The sequence below is a fragment of the Panthera tigris genome, chromosome B4 (genome assembly GCF_018350195.1).
Source record: "Panthera tigris isolate Pti1 chromosome B4, P.tigris_Pti1_mat1.1, whole genome shotgun sequence".
Taxonomy (NCBI): Eukaryota; Metazoa; Chordata; class Mammalia; order Carnivora; family Felidae; genus Panthera; species Panthera tigris.
The window spans coordinates 133,281,825-133,298,550 of NC_056666.1; the positions used below are offsets into that span (position 1 = coordinate 133,281,825).

Genomic DNA, 16,726 nt, shown 5'->3' on the forward strand with positions numbered 1-16,726 from the left:
TTGGGATCAGAGGCTCTGGGTTCAAATCCAGTCTGGTCCTGACCAGCTCTGAGGCAGTACCAAGGGTGCAAGAAATACAGCCAGTCTCTCTGGTTAATCTCCCTTCACCTATTGGATCTTCCAAGCAGCCTCAAATCCTTTCTGGAAAGATCTCACACATAAAACACCAGCCGACTGAGGGTCTGATTCCTCTCTGAGCCTCCAGTCGTCATCCGGGAAAAGGGCACAAGCAGCTAAGGTTTGGGGGAGCCTGCAGTGAAAGCACCTGGCAACCCGGGGGGCCTTTTACACCCAGGGGGAAGGGCCGTGGCGCGGAGTCTGACCAGCATCAGTCCAGAAATGCAGACTTGCCCAACGAAAAAGCCCTGAAAGGGCAGGCCACGTTTAAAGAAAATAAAGGTGGATTCCAGGCATGAGCTTACCACGGGGCAGGGGGACTTCCCCGCCCCCAGGTGCGCCGCCCGCGCCGCCCACCCCGGGCGCCAGGCGAGGGAAGCCGCGCTCTAGGACCCGAGGAGGAAGAGCTGCGGGGAGACGGTGCCTCCAGCGGGTGCTGCCGCGAGCGGCCGGCCGAAGGGGCTGGAAATGAAAGTAAAGCGCTCCGGAGCCACATGGACGGAGCTGCCGGGGCGGCGGCGCCGGGAGCAGGATGCGGCCGCCCGTAATTAAATAGCATTTACTCTTATTATTACTAATAATAATAACGTAATCATACCTCTAGTCATAGCATACCATTTATCGGGCTCGGCGCAGGCCCGCGGGGAGCGCAGCCCGGCCGAGGTGAGTGCTGCGCGGGGCCCGAGCCCGGAGGGGCAGAGGCCGGGGCCCGACCGCGTCCCGGCGGCCGGCGGCGGGAGGGCTCGAGGGCGCCCGGGGGCCGGGCCGGGCGGAGGCGCGGGGGATCCGGGCCAGGCCGGAGCCGCGCGGGGCCACCTGGAAAGTGCATTTTGCAGAAATAAAGCAAGAGCCGCCAAATCCTCATTTCCTCCTTTTTGGGGCTTCCCCTCCCCTTCCCCGTGCCTTGCCCCAAAGTTTCAAAGTTGTGCGGCCGGGGGCACCTGCCGCTGGGTGATTTGGCTGTCCCTGCAGCTCCCGGAGGGGGGGGGGTGCTTTGGAATTTTGTGTCGTGGGGGGCTCCCGCCCCGGCGTCCGGAGCTTTGGGGTGCGCGGATGCTTTGCCGGCCCCCGCGAAGGGGGCCGAGGAGGCTGGCAGGGGCGTCTCTGGCAGCGCGCCCCTTCCTTTTGTGTGCGTAGCGCCAAGAGTTGGAGGGACCGCAGCAAGGGCCGTGGACCGCGGCCGCCGACGGGTCGCCTCTGCCGGCTGCCGCGGCCACGCGAGCCCGGGGATCCGGGGCCTGCGGCCCGGCCCGGGGGGAGGGGGTGGCAGGAAAGGGGGGCGCGGTCTGGGTAGGGGGGAATTTCCGGTCGCAGGATTCATCTCTGGGCTCGAAGGAGTGATCCGGCCCGGCCGCCGGGCGGGGAGTGCGCGGGGATTGCGGGGTGGGGGTGGGGGACGCAGCTCCAGCACCTGGGGGGCGCCCCGCGGGGATGGGCGCCCCGGAGCCGCGGACCCCGGTCTCGGACCCTCCTCCCACTCTCAGAGGGCCTCAGGGACCCCTTCGGGCCAGCTCCCTCCTACCCTGCCCCCCCCCTTTCCCCTTAAAATCTGTCTGGCTCGGATGTTTATAAGATGTCTGGTTTGGGGGTCTTTCACACAGACAAAGCAGTTTTCCCAGGAAGAAAAAAAAATCGTAGGAACGATTTACTCTGACCCCGATGGCTGGGGTGCCAACAGGGGATCAACGGGGAAGAGAAGGGGCTGGGGGCCGGAAAGGGGGGCTGGGGAGTCTGGGGTAGAAAAGCATATTGGGCCTGGAGTGGGGGCCTGGGGGCCCACAGCAGCTTTGTTAGGGATTTCATTTCTCTTAGGTTGCACACACAGACTTTGGTGCCTAGGTACCAGACTTTGAACCCCAACTTCTTACCATTTTCCTCAGCGTCTGCAATTCATCCAGCCCCATGAAAATAGCAGAATGCAGATCCTTGGCTTTTCATACAAACACGATAATTATAGTACATTTAGCAACTGTTTAACCCAAAATTCCGGCAGAATCTTTCCGTCTACTACCAAGACTACTACAACCCCTCTCCCCACATACAACCAACCATACCCCCCAAGGTCTTCTTTCCCCATTTTGACATCCCATAGAAATTAGACTGCATACAAGTGATGCATGGCCAAAATGCTATTGGAACAGGTTTGAGGCATGGGATACCTTAAGCTGGGAAGGAGAAACCTATGCTCAGGAGGGATGAGATCTGAGCATGGGAGAGAGATTTTTGTTGGTCCTTGAGCTGGGATGAGGTTTGTGTTCTGTGGATGCTGTGAATTACACGCTGTTGGCTTTTTGTTTGCGATGGACAGTTAAGAATGTGGGTGTGGGTGGATTATTTGGGGCTAAGAAGCTCTGTGGGATGAGCTAGTCTCTAGGTATAAGAAAGTTAAGGCGTCAGTAGGTTTGGCTTGGAGAATCTGAAAATAAGAATCCCTTAAATAGCACTTTTTGGTTTATAACAAAAGGGCTTTCACATATGCTGGCTCATCTGTCCTCCATAGCAACCACATCAGGTGGGCATTTTTCAATCCTCGTTTTCCAGGTGGGAAACCTGAGGCTTATAGAATCAAAGGTCTCTCTGTCACATAGCAGAGCTAGGATTCCCACTTAGTTGTCTGGCTCCAGATCTTCAGTCTTTCCCAGAGTCCTGGGCCACCGTAACAAGTTAGTTTTCAAATGTCTCCTGTGAGCATGGTGAGGTGCTAAAGGGCAGGCTTGGGGTTGAGTTTGTCACTGAGAGCCCGACCGGAACCCACGATAGGACCAGGAAATGCTCTAATACCAGAGTCAATGCAGTGGGAGTGAACAGGAGAGAGAGCTCTCAGGGTAACCCGGAAAAGTTAGGAGAGGCTTCCTCCAGGAAGTGGATCTTGAGCTTGAAAGAATGGGGAGGCTTGGCTGGGGGACAGAAGAGGAAGGAATTCCTGAGCTCACCATGGTTGCTTCTGTGCTGGGAGGTTGACGTACATTCTCTCTGATTCTTACAGTGGTACCATGAGGAGTGGGCATTCTTCTTTTTTTTTTTTTAAGTTTATTTATTTATTTTGAGAGAGAGGGAGAGAGAGAGCGAGAGAGAGAGAGAGAGAATCCCAAGCAGGCTCCACACTGTCAGCACAGAACCTGACGGGGGCTCAAACTCACAAACCATGAGATCATGACTCGAACTGAAGAGGGGTGGGCATTATTATCTCCATTTCACAGATGAAGAAACTGAAGAACACAGGATTAATGCGGCTGGCTCGATGTCACCCAGTTGGATTTGAACCCAGGCCTTTGTGACTGTTGAGTGTGCTACGTTGGAATCGATGTCACAATTGGACCACCTCCATTTCGAATATGTAGAGGCCAGGATAGTGTGACTGGGCAGATGCAGTGGGGATGGGGGCTTAGCCCAAGGCTTAGCCAGCAGGCTCTCCAAAAGGCCAGGGAGTTGTACTGAACTACCGTATGTCCCAGGGCCTGGTCCTGTGAAAGTATTTAGGAGATTTCTGGGGCGCTTGGGTAGCTCAGTCGGTTAAGCATCCGACTCTTGGTTTTGGCTCAGGTCATAGTCTTGCAGTTTGTGGGATCAAGCCCTGCATTGGGCTCCACACAGTCAGCATAGAGCCTGCTTGGATTCTCTCTTTCCCTCTCTTCCTCTTCCTGCTTGTACTGTTTCTCTCTCTCTCTCTCTAAATAAACCTAAAAAAGAAAGAAAGTACTTAGGAGATTTCTGGAAGCATGCCTCGAGAAGGCAGGATGAATGGTGGTGAAGAAGGTCTGGGCCCTGAGTGTGGAATCTTAGTCCATTTCCCTAATGCCCATGGGTGTCTGGCTTGACACCTTGAAGTAGCTTGTAGATTGGAAAGGACGAAGATATGGTTGATTAACCCGAGCTTCCCAAGAGCAGAACTGGGTCTGATTCACCCCCTGTGCCCCAGGCACAAGTGGAGGTGCCAGGAGGACGCTTTCGGCCAGTGTGTTGTCATGTTGAATTATACCCCAAGTGTAGAGGAGGGAGGTTTATTTTGCCCCAGGGTGGAGGGTCTTTGTAGAAGTGCCATTCGAACATTTGAGAGATGGGTTCAGAAAGGCCAGAGAAGGCTTTCTGAGAAGAGGCACTGAGTCGGGCAAAGGCAGCGTAAACGACGGGGCAGGTCACCTGGTGCGGCCACCATGTGGGTGGCAGGCATGAGATCAAGTTCAAGTCAGGCTCTACCGCTGTGGTCCCTTGGGCTCTCTGGGCCTAAATTTCCCTTTCTGAAAGCAAGCCTTGAGGTTTGATAGTGTGTGTGATGGTAAGCTGTGGGAGACGCCCAGTGCCTGGGGATCGGGGCAGGAGAGTCGATGAGAGGAACTGGAAGTGGAGGGGTTTTTAAGTTTGTCATCACTTAGCCATTAACCAATCCAGCAATTACTGATAGTCAAGCCCTGTTGTGAGTGTTTTTTTCCTAGATGAGCTTACTTAATCTTTGTAACAGCCCTGAAGGTAGGCACTGTGATTGTCCCCATTTTACAGATGAAGAAACTGTCAAGGGAGGTTAAGTGGCAGAACTGGAGAGCAGACCCGGACGACCAGGCAGCCTGGCTCTTGACTTGGCCCAGCGTGGGACGAGGGGTGGCTGGGAGAGGTGGGGCAGGGAGGGGAGAGCGACAGGGCCCCCCCCCACAGTGGTAACTTCAGGTGGAAGAGGAGGAGGTGTCCTCTGAGGAGGTCCTACTGCAACCCGAAGCCGGAGCCTTGGCCCAGGCTGATGAAGTGACTGCTACGTGTCTGCTCCCAGGAGCCTCCGCAGAAGCCAGCTCCTTTCATCACATTTAATGGCCCATAGAAAACGGGCTCGGTTTCCTCTTCTCTGTCATCACCAGCTCCGGGGCTCCTTCCCGTCTTATTTATTTCCCTAGGAAGTCTGTTCCCCTGCGAGTACCCTGATGGCTTCTGCAGGTGTACGAGCACTGTGTCTGCGTCAGGCTGTGGGGACCACTGCTGCGTTCCAGAACCCAGCTGTAGCCGACTTCAGTTCGGCCGCACATCCCAAGCCCCGAATCCGAGGTTGACAACGCAGGCTTGATGGCAGCATCGGCAGTAGTGACACCAGCCACCGCGTATTTAAGGCTGCTGTGTGTGGCCTGGCGCTCTCTGGGCCTTCTCTTATTGACTCCGCTTCACAGCTCTTGGAGGCAGGAACACGTATTAGCAGCCCCATCTTGCAGATGAGGAGATTGATGTTCCAGGATCCCATGGCTGTGGTAGAGCAGGGAGTCGGCGGGGAGGGGTCAGACAATGCCAGGCATATGACACCCCTGAGCCCAAGGTCTTTGCTGCTATGCAGGAGAAGTGCCTTCAAGTTATTTTGTCAGTTAGTTAGTAGTCTGTACACCCAACGTGGGGCTTGAACTCATGATCTCAAGATCAAGGGTCGCATGCTCTGCTGACTGAGCCAGGCAGGCACCCCTCAAGTTATTTTAGTCTCCATGAAGGTCTTTTCTTATCCTTCCGGAAATCCCAATTATCTGTTGTTTGTATTGTGCTTTTGGCCATATTCTCATTAATCCTCTTGATGCCCCTTTACGGTAAGAAGTCCCTCTTTTGCAGAAGAAAATCGAGGGGTCCAGCCTCCAGCTCTTGCTACCCTGTCCCTGCTATGACTTTGGAAAGGGGACAGGGTGTCACGTTCCCTTGGACCGAGAGCCACGTCTTCCTAAGTGCTGGGGCCGGCCAGCGAGCATCCACTGAGCACTTCCTGTGAAGGCTGCAGGGGGAAGTTGAGGCTGTGACCCTTCTGGGGTTAACAGAGGTCCATCTGTGCTCTTGTTCTCTGGCGCATTCCGTGTCATGCCCTGTCCCCCTGCAGCCAGAAGAACTTAGGGCAGGGAGTCCAGAGTCCTGAGTTTCACTCCCAGCTGCAGCACATACTAGCTGCATGTTCAGGGGCACAATCATATTATCACTCTTGGCCTCAGTTTCTTGTTCTGTGAAATGGCCTCACTGATTCAGTCCTACCTTCCTTGAGTTTGCTGTGAGGCTCAAATGAAGAGGATTTGAAAACTATAAAGGCCACTGGTGTGACAGCGTGGTTGTGGTGGCCATAACCTCCAGAATGTTCCTGAATCTTCTCCACTGCCTACCTCGATCCAGGCCTGGACCACTGCCGTAGCCTGCTAACTGACCTTCCAGCCTCACCTCTTGTCATCTGTCTTCAGTGCAGCAGCCTAAGTAAGGGATCTTCTCAAGATTTAAGTGGGACCTTGGGGCGCCTGGGTGGCTCGGTCGGTTAAGCGTCCGACTTCGGCTCAGGTCATGATCTCACAGTTCGTGAGTTCCAGCCCCGCGTCGGGCTCTGTGCTGACAGCTCAGAGCCTGGAGCCTGTTTCGGATTCTGTGTCTCCCTCTCTCTCTGCACCCCCCCCCCCCCCCCCGTTCATGCTCTGTCTCTCTCTGTCTCAAAAATAAATAAACGTTTAAAAAAATTAAAAAAAAAAAAAAAAAAGATTTAGGTGGGACCTTGTCACTCCTCTGCTGAAAACCTCCCAGTAGCTTCCTGACTCAGAACACAGTGCTGGCTCCCCAGTGTGGCTTGCATGCAGCCTTCTAACCAGCCTTACTCTGCCCCTCGAAACTTGCTTCCTGCTTGGCTTGCCCTCACTCCAGCGCTGCAGTCACACTGGCCTTCTGTCTTTTCCTTGAACATTCTGAACTTGTTCCCACCTCAGGGCCATTGCCGTTGCCGTACCTTCTGCCGGTGCACGCTTAACCTACCTTCTGTGTTCCCATGGTGGGCTCCATCTTATTTCTCTTAAATGCCACCTTCCTGATGGGCCATCCCTCAACTCCCAGCACCGCTACCCCCTGCCCCCCATCACTCCCTGCCACATTTCCTATTTCAGCGTGTTTGTCACTCTCTGTAGCTTTGTCTTGTGCATTTAACATTGCCCTATTTGTCTTCCCACGCCTGGACCACATGCTCCACGAGGTCAGGGACATTATTAACCCTGTTCCCCCAGCATCTGGCATATAAAGGTGTTCTTTGGTTATTTGTTGGATAAATGAATAATAGTAGCAGGGTGGTCCAGATCAGCCCTTGCCAAAAAGTGGCCTAGATAGATAAACTGCAAAGGAATTGGTGTTGACTGATCAAAAAGCGCTTACAGGGTAATTTTGCAAGTTGCCAGCGCTCTCTGACAGTACAGGTTCAGCAGAAACACAAATTTCTGATCTCCTCTTGGACGTGGGGGTTAGGGGCCCACGATATAAACCTGCAAAGCAGCCTTGCAAGTTGGGTATCATTAGCTCCCTCTTCCAAATGACAAAACGGAGGTTCAGAGAGGTGCCCTGAAAGCCAGCTTGGGGCTGTGGCGGACTCCCGGGCTCAGAGTCCTTTGCACTGCCCCAGCCTGCCTCTCTGTCTTCAGACAGTGAAGCGGGCTGAGCAATCCATGGAACACTCTTGGTGCCCAAGTGGTATGACCACAAGGACTCCTGAGCTTCTGTGCACAGGGCCAGTGACTTCTCAATTGCTCAAAAGAAAAAGCACTCCACAATAGTAAGTGATCACTCTGAGCTATGGGACTCTGGATGATTTCTCCCCGCCCCACCCCCCGTGTATTATATTTGCCCATAATTCCCAAGCCTTTTGCAATAAGCTTCTGTTTCTTTATTTTCTTCCTTCCTTCCACTCTCCCCAGAGCCTGACCATGCTGGTGCCAGCAGTGTGAGAAATATAGAAATGCATCTCTCTTGTTTTTTAAAATTTTTTAAGGTTTATTTATTATTTATTTATTTATTTATTTATTTATTTTTGAGAGAGAGAGAGAGAGAGACAGAGCACAGTGGGGAGGGGCAGAGAGAGGGGGAGACACAGAATCCGAAGCAAGCTCCAGGCTCCAAGCTGTCAGTGCAGGGCCTGATGGCAGAGCTCGAACTCACGAACCGGGAGATCATGACCTGAGCCGAAGTCGAAGTTGGATGCTCAGCTGACTGAGCCACCCAGGTGCCCCGAGCTTCTGTTACCTTTCTTTGAAAGAGAAGTTAGTTCAAACATCTCATCTCCCTTGATAGCTGGGAAGTTGTGAAGAAGCTGGAGCCCGGACCCCTGGAGACACAGATGTGGGATTGAACCCTTCCTGTGCAGTTTGGCCCCCAAGTAGCTGGGAGGGTAAGGCAAGAGAGTAAAAGCCCTTTGTAACTGCTGACTCTTAGTTTGGCTTATGGTGGTGCCGTGGGGGAGGCCTGAGGGAGGTTTCCTGAACTTTGGTTTCTGTTCAAGGCAGTTAAAAGAAAACAAACTGCAAGTTGCTGAGGCCTGTGGGTGGTCCTTTTCTCTCCGTCATTCCTTGACAGGTGGTTTCTGGTGGAGCCTGAGGTGGTACCTATGCTTCTTCTGGCTTTCTTCCTCAGCTGCTGGGTGGCCTTGGGCAAGTCGTGGACTCTCCAACCCTCACCTCTTTTTAAAAGATTATTTTTTTCTTTTCTTTTCTTTCCTTTTTTTCTCCACCCCCCCATCCCCATCCCCATCCCCACCCCCCGTCCCTTAAGTAGACTTCATGTCCAGTGTGGAGCCCAACCCGGAGCTTGGACTCACAACCCTGAGATCAAGACCTGGGCTGAGATCAAGAGTTGGATGCTTAACTTACTGAGCCACCCAGGTGCCCCAAGACTCTATTTTATTTTTTTCAAGCCTAGCTTTTCTGTGGAGAGTGGACATGGTGGCACCTACCTTTGAGATTATTGTAGGGATAAACATGATTCCTTAGGACAGGGCTTCTAGATCATCTCTGTCCTGCAGACCCATTGGGCAGCCTGGGGAAGCCTGTGAACACCTTCTCAGAATACCGTTTTTAACCGCATAAAGTAAAATATGCAGGATTGCAAAGGAAACCCAATTCTCTCGAACCGTAGCTGGGCTTTTTATCAGTGCACTGAGAACCAGATCTGGCAGTGAGTCTAACATAAGCGCCATAATTCTGAAGTTGTGATGAGTGTGAACAATATTTTGTTGTGCCTGCAGTAGCTGAAATGTGAAAGAGCTGGGATTCCTAGCGCGACACTATTGCGGCGTGTTGCCTGCCTTTGTAATTGAAGGGAATGCTAAATACCAGGTAGGGGGTAGTGAAAAAAACTTCTAAATGTTTGCCCATCCAAGTTCATGGACTCCTGAGTTCTCTCTGGGGGCCGCAGGCCTAAAACCCTTGGCATAAAAGGTGGATGACACCCAGCACGTAACTTCCAGAAATGAGCCAAGACCCCTGCTCGGCCTCTTTGGAGCAGAGGGGCCTCAGGTGGACAGACAGGGTGCACGGGGACCGTGGGGAAGGGATTCGTGCAGACCCGGAATTCTGACTGGTGAGGTCGAGGATGGCGAAATTGAACCTTTGCTGGTCTCTGAGTAAGCTGTCCAGGGCCTGGTGAGTCAGGAGAAGTGCCAGGCATCTTTGGAGATGACGTAACCTCAGGTAGTGTTCATGCAGTATACGAGGCCAATCTGCGATACGCGGCCAATCTGGCACCGACCGCTCGCCTTTCATGAAACCTGGGGTAGGTGAGGGCCAGGCTGGCGGAGTGTGAGATGAGGCTGGAGGCAGCCTGCGGGGATGGGAGAGGAGCACCTTTGAGCCGGGAGGTCAGAGCGTGTGGGCTCCAGAGCCCAACTGCCGGGGTTCAAGTCGCCGCTCTGTCCCTTATAGCCTGGGTAACTCTTGCAGGTTAGTTCACCTCCTTGTGCCTCGGTTTCCTCATCTGTAAAATGGGGATGATGATAGTATTTTCTTATGGCGTGTTGTGAGAATTATGTGTCCTATTTAAAGCTCTTTGAACAATATCTGGTAGGCGAGAGCGCTTACTAAAGGACTGAAATCAGCACCTTTGCTGTTATTCGAGGGCCTGTGAGATTCCGCTCACATAGCTGGAGAATAGGTTGGAGAGCGCGGCTTCTCTGTGCTGCCCAGAGATGAATCAGATGCAGCGTCTGCCTTCAGGAAGCTCAGGGTTTAGGGAGAGGGGGACATAAGCGCACGCTGTCCTTTAGCTAGGGTGAGTGCAATGGTTGTGCCGAGCTGGGGTGCTGTGTTAGCTGGGGGTTGGGGAGAGGGTCTTCCCGGTAGAGGAGCCACCTCAGCTGAGCTTTAAAGAGGCGCCGGGCACTAGCCAGGGTGGGAAGGAAGCAGTGGGCGTGAAGGCTGTTCCACACAGAGCGGGCAGCTTGGGTTTGACACTGTCGGAGTGTGACATTCCAGGCCAGTCATGGGGCCGGAGGGGAGGCGAGGTACGTCCTATGGTGTGGTGTGCCTGGGGGGAGCCGCTTGGCCTTCGTCCTCCTGGTAGTGGGTGTCGTGAAGGTTTTGTTTGTTTTTCGATTTTTTATTCACAGGAAGTAGCAAAAACAGTACAAAGAATTCCCTTCACCCAGCCTCGCCTGCTGATGGCATATGGTGGTTGTACATTATCAGAATCAGAAAATCGGCATTGTTTCATTGTGAGACTACCGAGCTTATTCACCTTCCATCTTTAAAAAAAGGTTTTTTTTTTACGTTTATTTATCTTGAGAGAGAGAGAGAGAGAGAACCAGCAGGGGAGGGGCAGAGAGAGAGAGGGGACAGAGGATCCGCACTGACAGCGGAGAGCCTGATGCGGGGCTGGAACTCACAAACTGTGAGATCATGAGCTGAGCTGAAGTCGGATGCTTAACCACAAAGCCACCCGGGTGCCCCACCTTTCATCTTTAAAAAAAACAAACAAAACTGCATTCATCTGTGCGCGCGCCTATGTGCACCTGTTAAGGGTTTTGAGCAGGGGAGTGACGTTGACATGTGTGTTAGGCAAATATCCTCAACCACCAAATGGTAGACTGGAGGGGGCTCGTTGGAGGCTGTTAGCAGGAGATGCTGAGGGCCTGAGACCCGTGGTCATGGAGATGGCAGGAGGAGCTGCAGGGTGGAGGATGTTTCAGAGGTAAGGGTGGAAGGAACTGGGGACTGAGAACTGGATGGCAGTTGGAGCTATGAATGGAGTTTGGGGAAAATCGAGGAGGAGCGGGAGCAGGGGAGGTGCTGCGGAGTTTGGATTGTGGCAAGTTGGAGGAGCACCCGACTGGGATGGGCACCAGGGAGGACTTTGTGGACACATGGGCATCCGAGCTGGGTCTTAACGGATGAATAGGAGTTGGCTAGGTGTGTGTGTAGGGAGAGGGCATTCCAGGTAGAGCGCCTAGGATTAAGAAAGGCATGGAGGTCATGAGCGGCCTGGGTGTTGGACATCTAGGTGGCACTGCCCAGGGGTTAAGAGACATGAATCTGAAATATTGGGGAGGGGGTGAGCCTGGCAGGAGGAATAGATTTGTGAGTCGTCGACGTGACTCACGAGATCATGACATGCAAGAGCTCCTCCGGGGAGAGCATGTAGAGGGAGGAGGACAGAAGTGCTGTCCCTTAAATGGAAGCTCGGGTGCGTTGGTCTTGAGACCTGGGCAGAGGAAGAGGAGCCCCTGACAGAGCAGGAGTGGTCAGAGAGGTGTGAGGAGGACGTGGCAGACGCAGCCGAGAATATACTGAAAAAGGCAAGTGAAGAACTGTCCCTCTACGGGACTCAGCAACTAGAAGGTTCCTGGAATGGGGAGGACCCTTGGCAAGCACCTTCGGTGGAGCGGGACCGGGGCTGCTGAGATTTGGGGGGTGCAGGGGGAGGTAAGGCTCTAGAGACAGTGTGGACAAGAAATGTTGCCAAGGAGGGGCGTCTGGGTGGTTCAGTCGGCTAAGCGGCCGACTTTGGCTCAGGTCATGACCCCGCGGTTCATGAGTTCGAGCCCCACTTCGGGCTCTGTGCTGACAGCTCAGAGCCTGGAGCCTGCTTTGGATTCTGGGTCTCCCTCTCTCTCTGCCCCTCCCCTGCTCATGCTCGCTCGCTCTCTCTCTCTCTCTCTCTCTCTCTCTCAAAAATAAATAATAAAAACATTTTAAAAAGTTAAAAAAAAAAAAGAAAAACAAAGAAACAGAAATGTGACCAAGGAAAGGAGGAGAGGTCGTGTATGATCCAGAAGGGGAGGGAGTTACTTGGAGGTGGCAGAGACACCAGCATGCTGACAGGCTGCGGGGTCCTGGGACTGGGTCCTGTTGCCTCATGGGCAACAGAGATGGTGATATGTGTGGGCCCTGGGGCCAGGCTGCCAGAATTTGAATCCCAGCTCTATCGCGTACCAGCTGTGTGACCTGGGGCAAGTCACTTCACTTCTTTGTGCCTCTCTTTTCTCCTCTGCAAAGTGAGACTAATAGTCTATCTCACAGGGGGTGCTAGAAGATATTATGTATAAAGAGATCTTGACGTGCATAAAAAAAAAAAAAAAAAAAAAAAAAGAGAGGGAGATCACGACAGCCTCTGGCATGAGGTAACCACTCAGAAAATGTTATTACTTGATTATTTCAAGTATTTCTGTTTTTGTCATTTATTTAACACTCATTGGTTCTTTTTTTTTTTTTTTTTTTTTTAACGTTTATTTATTTTTGAGACAGAGAGAGACAGAGCATGAACGGGGGAGGGTCAGAGAGAGGGAGACACAGAATCCGAAACAGGCTCCGGGCTCTGAGCTGTCAGCACAGAGCCCGACGCGGGGCCCGAACTCACTGACCGTGAGATCATGACCTGAGCCGAAGTCGGCCGCCTAACCGACTGAGCCACCCAGGCGCCCCTCATTGGTTCTTTTTAAAAAAATTTTTAAAATATCCATTTATTTTTGAGGGAGAGACAGAGTGCAAGCGGGGAGAGGGGGAGAGAGAGGCAGAGAGAGAGAGAGAGAGAGAGAAGGAGACACAGAATCTGAAGCAGGCTCCAGGCTCTGAGCTGTCAGCACAGAGCCTGACAAAGGGCTGGAACCCATGAACCAAGAGACCATGACCTGAGCCGAAGTCAGATGCTTAACCGACTGGGCCACCCAGGCGCTCCAACACTCATTCATTCTTATCTATATAATGCCTGGGTTGGATGAGTTAATATTCATTCATCCATTTCTTTTGAATTTCTGAGTCTTTCATCTTCAAACTCTTCTCCAAAGTGGGTGGGGGGGGGGGGCGAGGGGGGAGAAACACAAAAAGCAAACAAACAAAAAACCCCTTCATGGTTCTCAGGTCAATGGTTTGGTCTTTTTCTTGGGAAGAACAGCCCATGGACATTCGGGCAGACCTGCAACACTGGGTTTAAAACCAGGCTGCTGGGGCGCCTGGGTGGCTCAGTCGGTTAAGCGGCCGACTTCAGCTCAGGTCATGATCTCGCGGTCCGTGAGGGCTGTGAGTTCGAGCCCCGCGTCGGGCTCTGTGCTGACAGCTCAGAGCCTGGAGCCTGTTTCAGATTCTGTGTCTCCCTCTCTCTGACCCTCCCCCGTTCATGCTCTGTCTCTCTCTGTCTCAAAAATAAATAAATGTTTAAAAAAAAAATTTTTTTTAAAACCAGGCTGCTGGTTCCCACTTGGGCTCTGCCCTACTGGGTTGATCTCAAGTCAGTCATCTCATTTTGCGTTTTAGATTCAAGGTGAATACTTACTCTGTGGGGAAAAAAAATCTAAATTATTCTAAGGTGTACAAAGCAGAGTGTTCTGTGTCCTGTTGCCCCTTGGCGGGTCCCAGTCCCCAGAGAGAACCAGTTAAATTGGAGAATATCTTGCAACCTTCTCGATGTAAACACACATTGCACACAGATGTGATCATACGACACACAGTGTTCTGGAATCTGCTGCTTTTTTTCTTTCTCAATGTTGTATGGCGGCATCTCCATGACGATGCACGTAGATTCAATAGCTGCACTGTAAGGGGTATTGTGTAATTTAACGGATTAAGCTAATTCTCTACTGGTGGACATTAAAGTTCCTTCTAGCTTTTCACTCTGTAAAAAAAAGACATCCTGTGCAAATATAATTGAGTGCTTGTACAAGGATTTGGGTAGATTAAGTTCGCGGAAGTGAAGTTTCTGGGTCGAAAGGGCGCTTTATCATTTAGAAGGAGTTTGGCTGCAAGTAACAATTCCTACCTCAAACCCGGAGTTTATTATAATCTCACGTGATTAATGAGGCGGAGCAGTTCCAGGATCAGCTAATTTATTGGGCCGGACACGTCATTCAACAGCTTTGCTGTGTCTTTGCGCTCTGCCGTCCCAGCGTGTGCATCTTCTCGATACTCCCCGTCCTACAGCAGCAAGTAACAGATCATTGCTGCAGCCCTGTACTAAGTGTGAAGAAAACCGTTCCTTGGCTGACTTCCCCTCCTTTCTCATTGGCCAGGACGATGTCACATGCCCTTACCTAAGCCAATCACTGGCATCCAAAGGGACGGTTGTGATTGGCTTAATCCAGTGCAGGTTCACCTGAGTGACTGGGAAAGGAACAGCCTTTGGGCTGTGCAGGGAGGAAGAGGGGCAAACCCGCCGGCTTCCTGGTTTTGGTAGATGTTGCTACGCCGCTTCTTCGCAGCGATGCTGCCATTTCGCCCTCTCAGTGTATTTGCAGTGTTGGAAAGTGCCCATTCCTGCACCTGCATCAGCTAGGCTCTCTTCTCACCGTGCTCTCAGAGGTGAAAAGTTGTTGCTTATTGTGTGGTTCTTTTATCAGTGAGTTTGAGTGTCTCTTCTTCATGATTCATGTTTCCTGTTTATGTTCTCTGCCCCTCTTTTTAAGTAATCATAATGATTATAAAATAGTAATGGTTGACATTAAATGCTTATCCTGCCCCTGGCATCTCATTGAACCTTCACAACAACCCTGTAAAGAAGGTATTAGTAAAAAAAAAAAAAAAAAAAAAAAAAAAAAAAAAAAAAAGAAGAAGAAGGTATTAGTATCCCTGTTCTAGAGATGCGGCGACGTGAAACACAAAGAACTCAAGCAGCTTGTATACAGTTAATAAGGAACAGGTCTCGAATTTGAACCCAGGTGTGAACCTGGGTATGTGGTCACAGACTGTGCTGACATGTTGGAATTGTTTCCTGTTGGTTCCTTAATTCACGGCTATTTCTGCGAAGAGCCGTTTGAGGTAGGTCCCGCTTGAAATTCCCAAATTGTAAGAACATGGACCTAGAGTAGGGGGGAGGGGACTTCCCCACCTGGCAGTGGGGTCCTGGGGAGACTTGGGCCTGTTTTCTCCTTTGACATTTTTTATCCCTTGCACTTTTTTTCTTTAAAAAGATACAAGATTTGGGGTGCCTGGGTGGCTTAGTCAGTTGAGCATCCGACTTCGGTTCAGGTCATGATCTCACAGTTTGTGAGTTTGAGCCTTGCATGGGGCTGTGTGCTGACAGCTGGGAGCTCAGAGCTTGGAGCCTGCTTCAGATTCTGTCTCCCTCTCTCTCCACCACTCCCCCACTTGCTCTCTGTCTCTGTCTCTCAAAAACAAGCATTAAAAAAAAAAAAAAAAAGACAAGATTTGGGGAGCTGGGCGGCTCAGTCAGTTAAGCATCCTACTCTTGGTTTCAGCTCAGGGCATGATCTCACAGTTTGTGGGTTTGAGCCCCATGTCGGGCTCTGTGCTGACAGCATGGGGACTGCCTGGGATTCTCTCTCTGCCCCTCCCCTGCTCGCTCTATCTCCTTTTCTCAAAATAAATATTACAAAAAAATAAAATAAACTCGTTTAAAAAAAAAAAAGACAAGATTTGGGGAGCTGGGCGGCTCAGTCAGTTAAGCATCCTACTCTTGGTTTCAGCTCAGGGCATGATCTCACAGTTTGTGGGTTTGAGCCCCATGTCGGGCTCTGTGCTGACAGCATGGGGACTGCCTGGGATTCTCTCTCTGCCCCTCCCCTGCTCGCTCTATCTCCTTTTCTCAAAATAAATATTACAAAAAAATAAAATAAACTCGTTTAAAAAAAAAAAAAGACAAGATTTGGGGAGCCTGGGAGGTTCAGTTGGTTGAGTGTCTGAGTCTTGATTTTGGCTCAGGTCACGAGCCCCACGTTGGAATCTGCACTGAGAATGGAGCCTACTTGAGATTCTCTCTCCCTCCCTCCCTCTCTCTCTCTCTCCCTCTCTCCCTCTCTCCCTCTGCCCCTCTCCCCTAGACACACACAGTCTCTCTCTTTCAAAAAAAAAAAAAAAAGACAAGATCCATTTGGCCCATGTGCTCCTTGCTCTTCTAGCAAGTGCCCTGAGCATGTCTCACCCCTATCCTCACCAACCATGCCCTACCCCTACCCTCATCATCAAGGAACTCACCTCCCTCTTCAGCTGAGAACAAATGATCTTTGAACCACTGTCTCAGTCTGCTGGGGATGCTGTAACAAAATACCATAGACTGAGTGGCCTCAACCACAGAAATCTATTTTCTCACAGTTCAGGAAACTAGAAGGCCCAGGTCAAGGGGCTGGTGGATTCAGTTTCTGATGAGAACCCTCTTCCTGGCTTGCATATGTCTGCCTTCTCATTGTGGCCTTATCTGGCCTTTCCTCTGGGTGTGGACAGGGAGAGAGAGGGAGTGCTCTTTAGTGTCTCTTCTAATAAAAACACTAACCCTGTCAGGCCAGGGCCCCCACCTTATGACCTCTGTGGAGGCCCTATTTCCAAACAGTCATATTGGGGATTAGGGCTTCAACATGTAATTTTGGGGGGATACAAGCATTCAGTATATAAATTCTGCCCCTTACCCTCCTCCCAATTCATGTTCTTAT

General features: G+C 51.6%; 1 protein-coding gene across 3 annotated transcripts in view; it reads left to right on the plus strand.

Annotated features, from left to right (window-relative positions):
• Positions 1 to 533: 533 nt before the first annotated feature.
• ZC3H7B (zinc finger CCCH-type containing 7B) overlaps positions 534 to 16,726 on the plus strand; it is a 61,719-nt gene continuing 45,526 nt past the window's right edge. The window contains exon 1 of one of the 3 annotated variants that reach the window (XM_042993369.1): positions 534 to 780. Coding sequence is in view for 1 of the 3 variants with exons in the window: in XM_042993368.1 (XP_042849302.1) it covers positions 15,036 to 15,098 (63 nt within the window). In the remaining 2 variants the exon portion in view is untranslated. Of the gene's footprint in view, positions 781 to 10,769; positions 11,044 to 13,517; positions 15,099 to 16,726 lie in introns of those variants that run through there. The other 2 variants (XM_042993370.1, XM_042993368.1) reach the window with 2 other exon arrangements.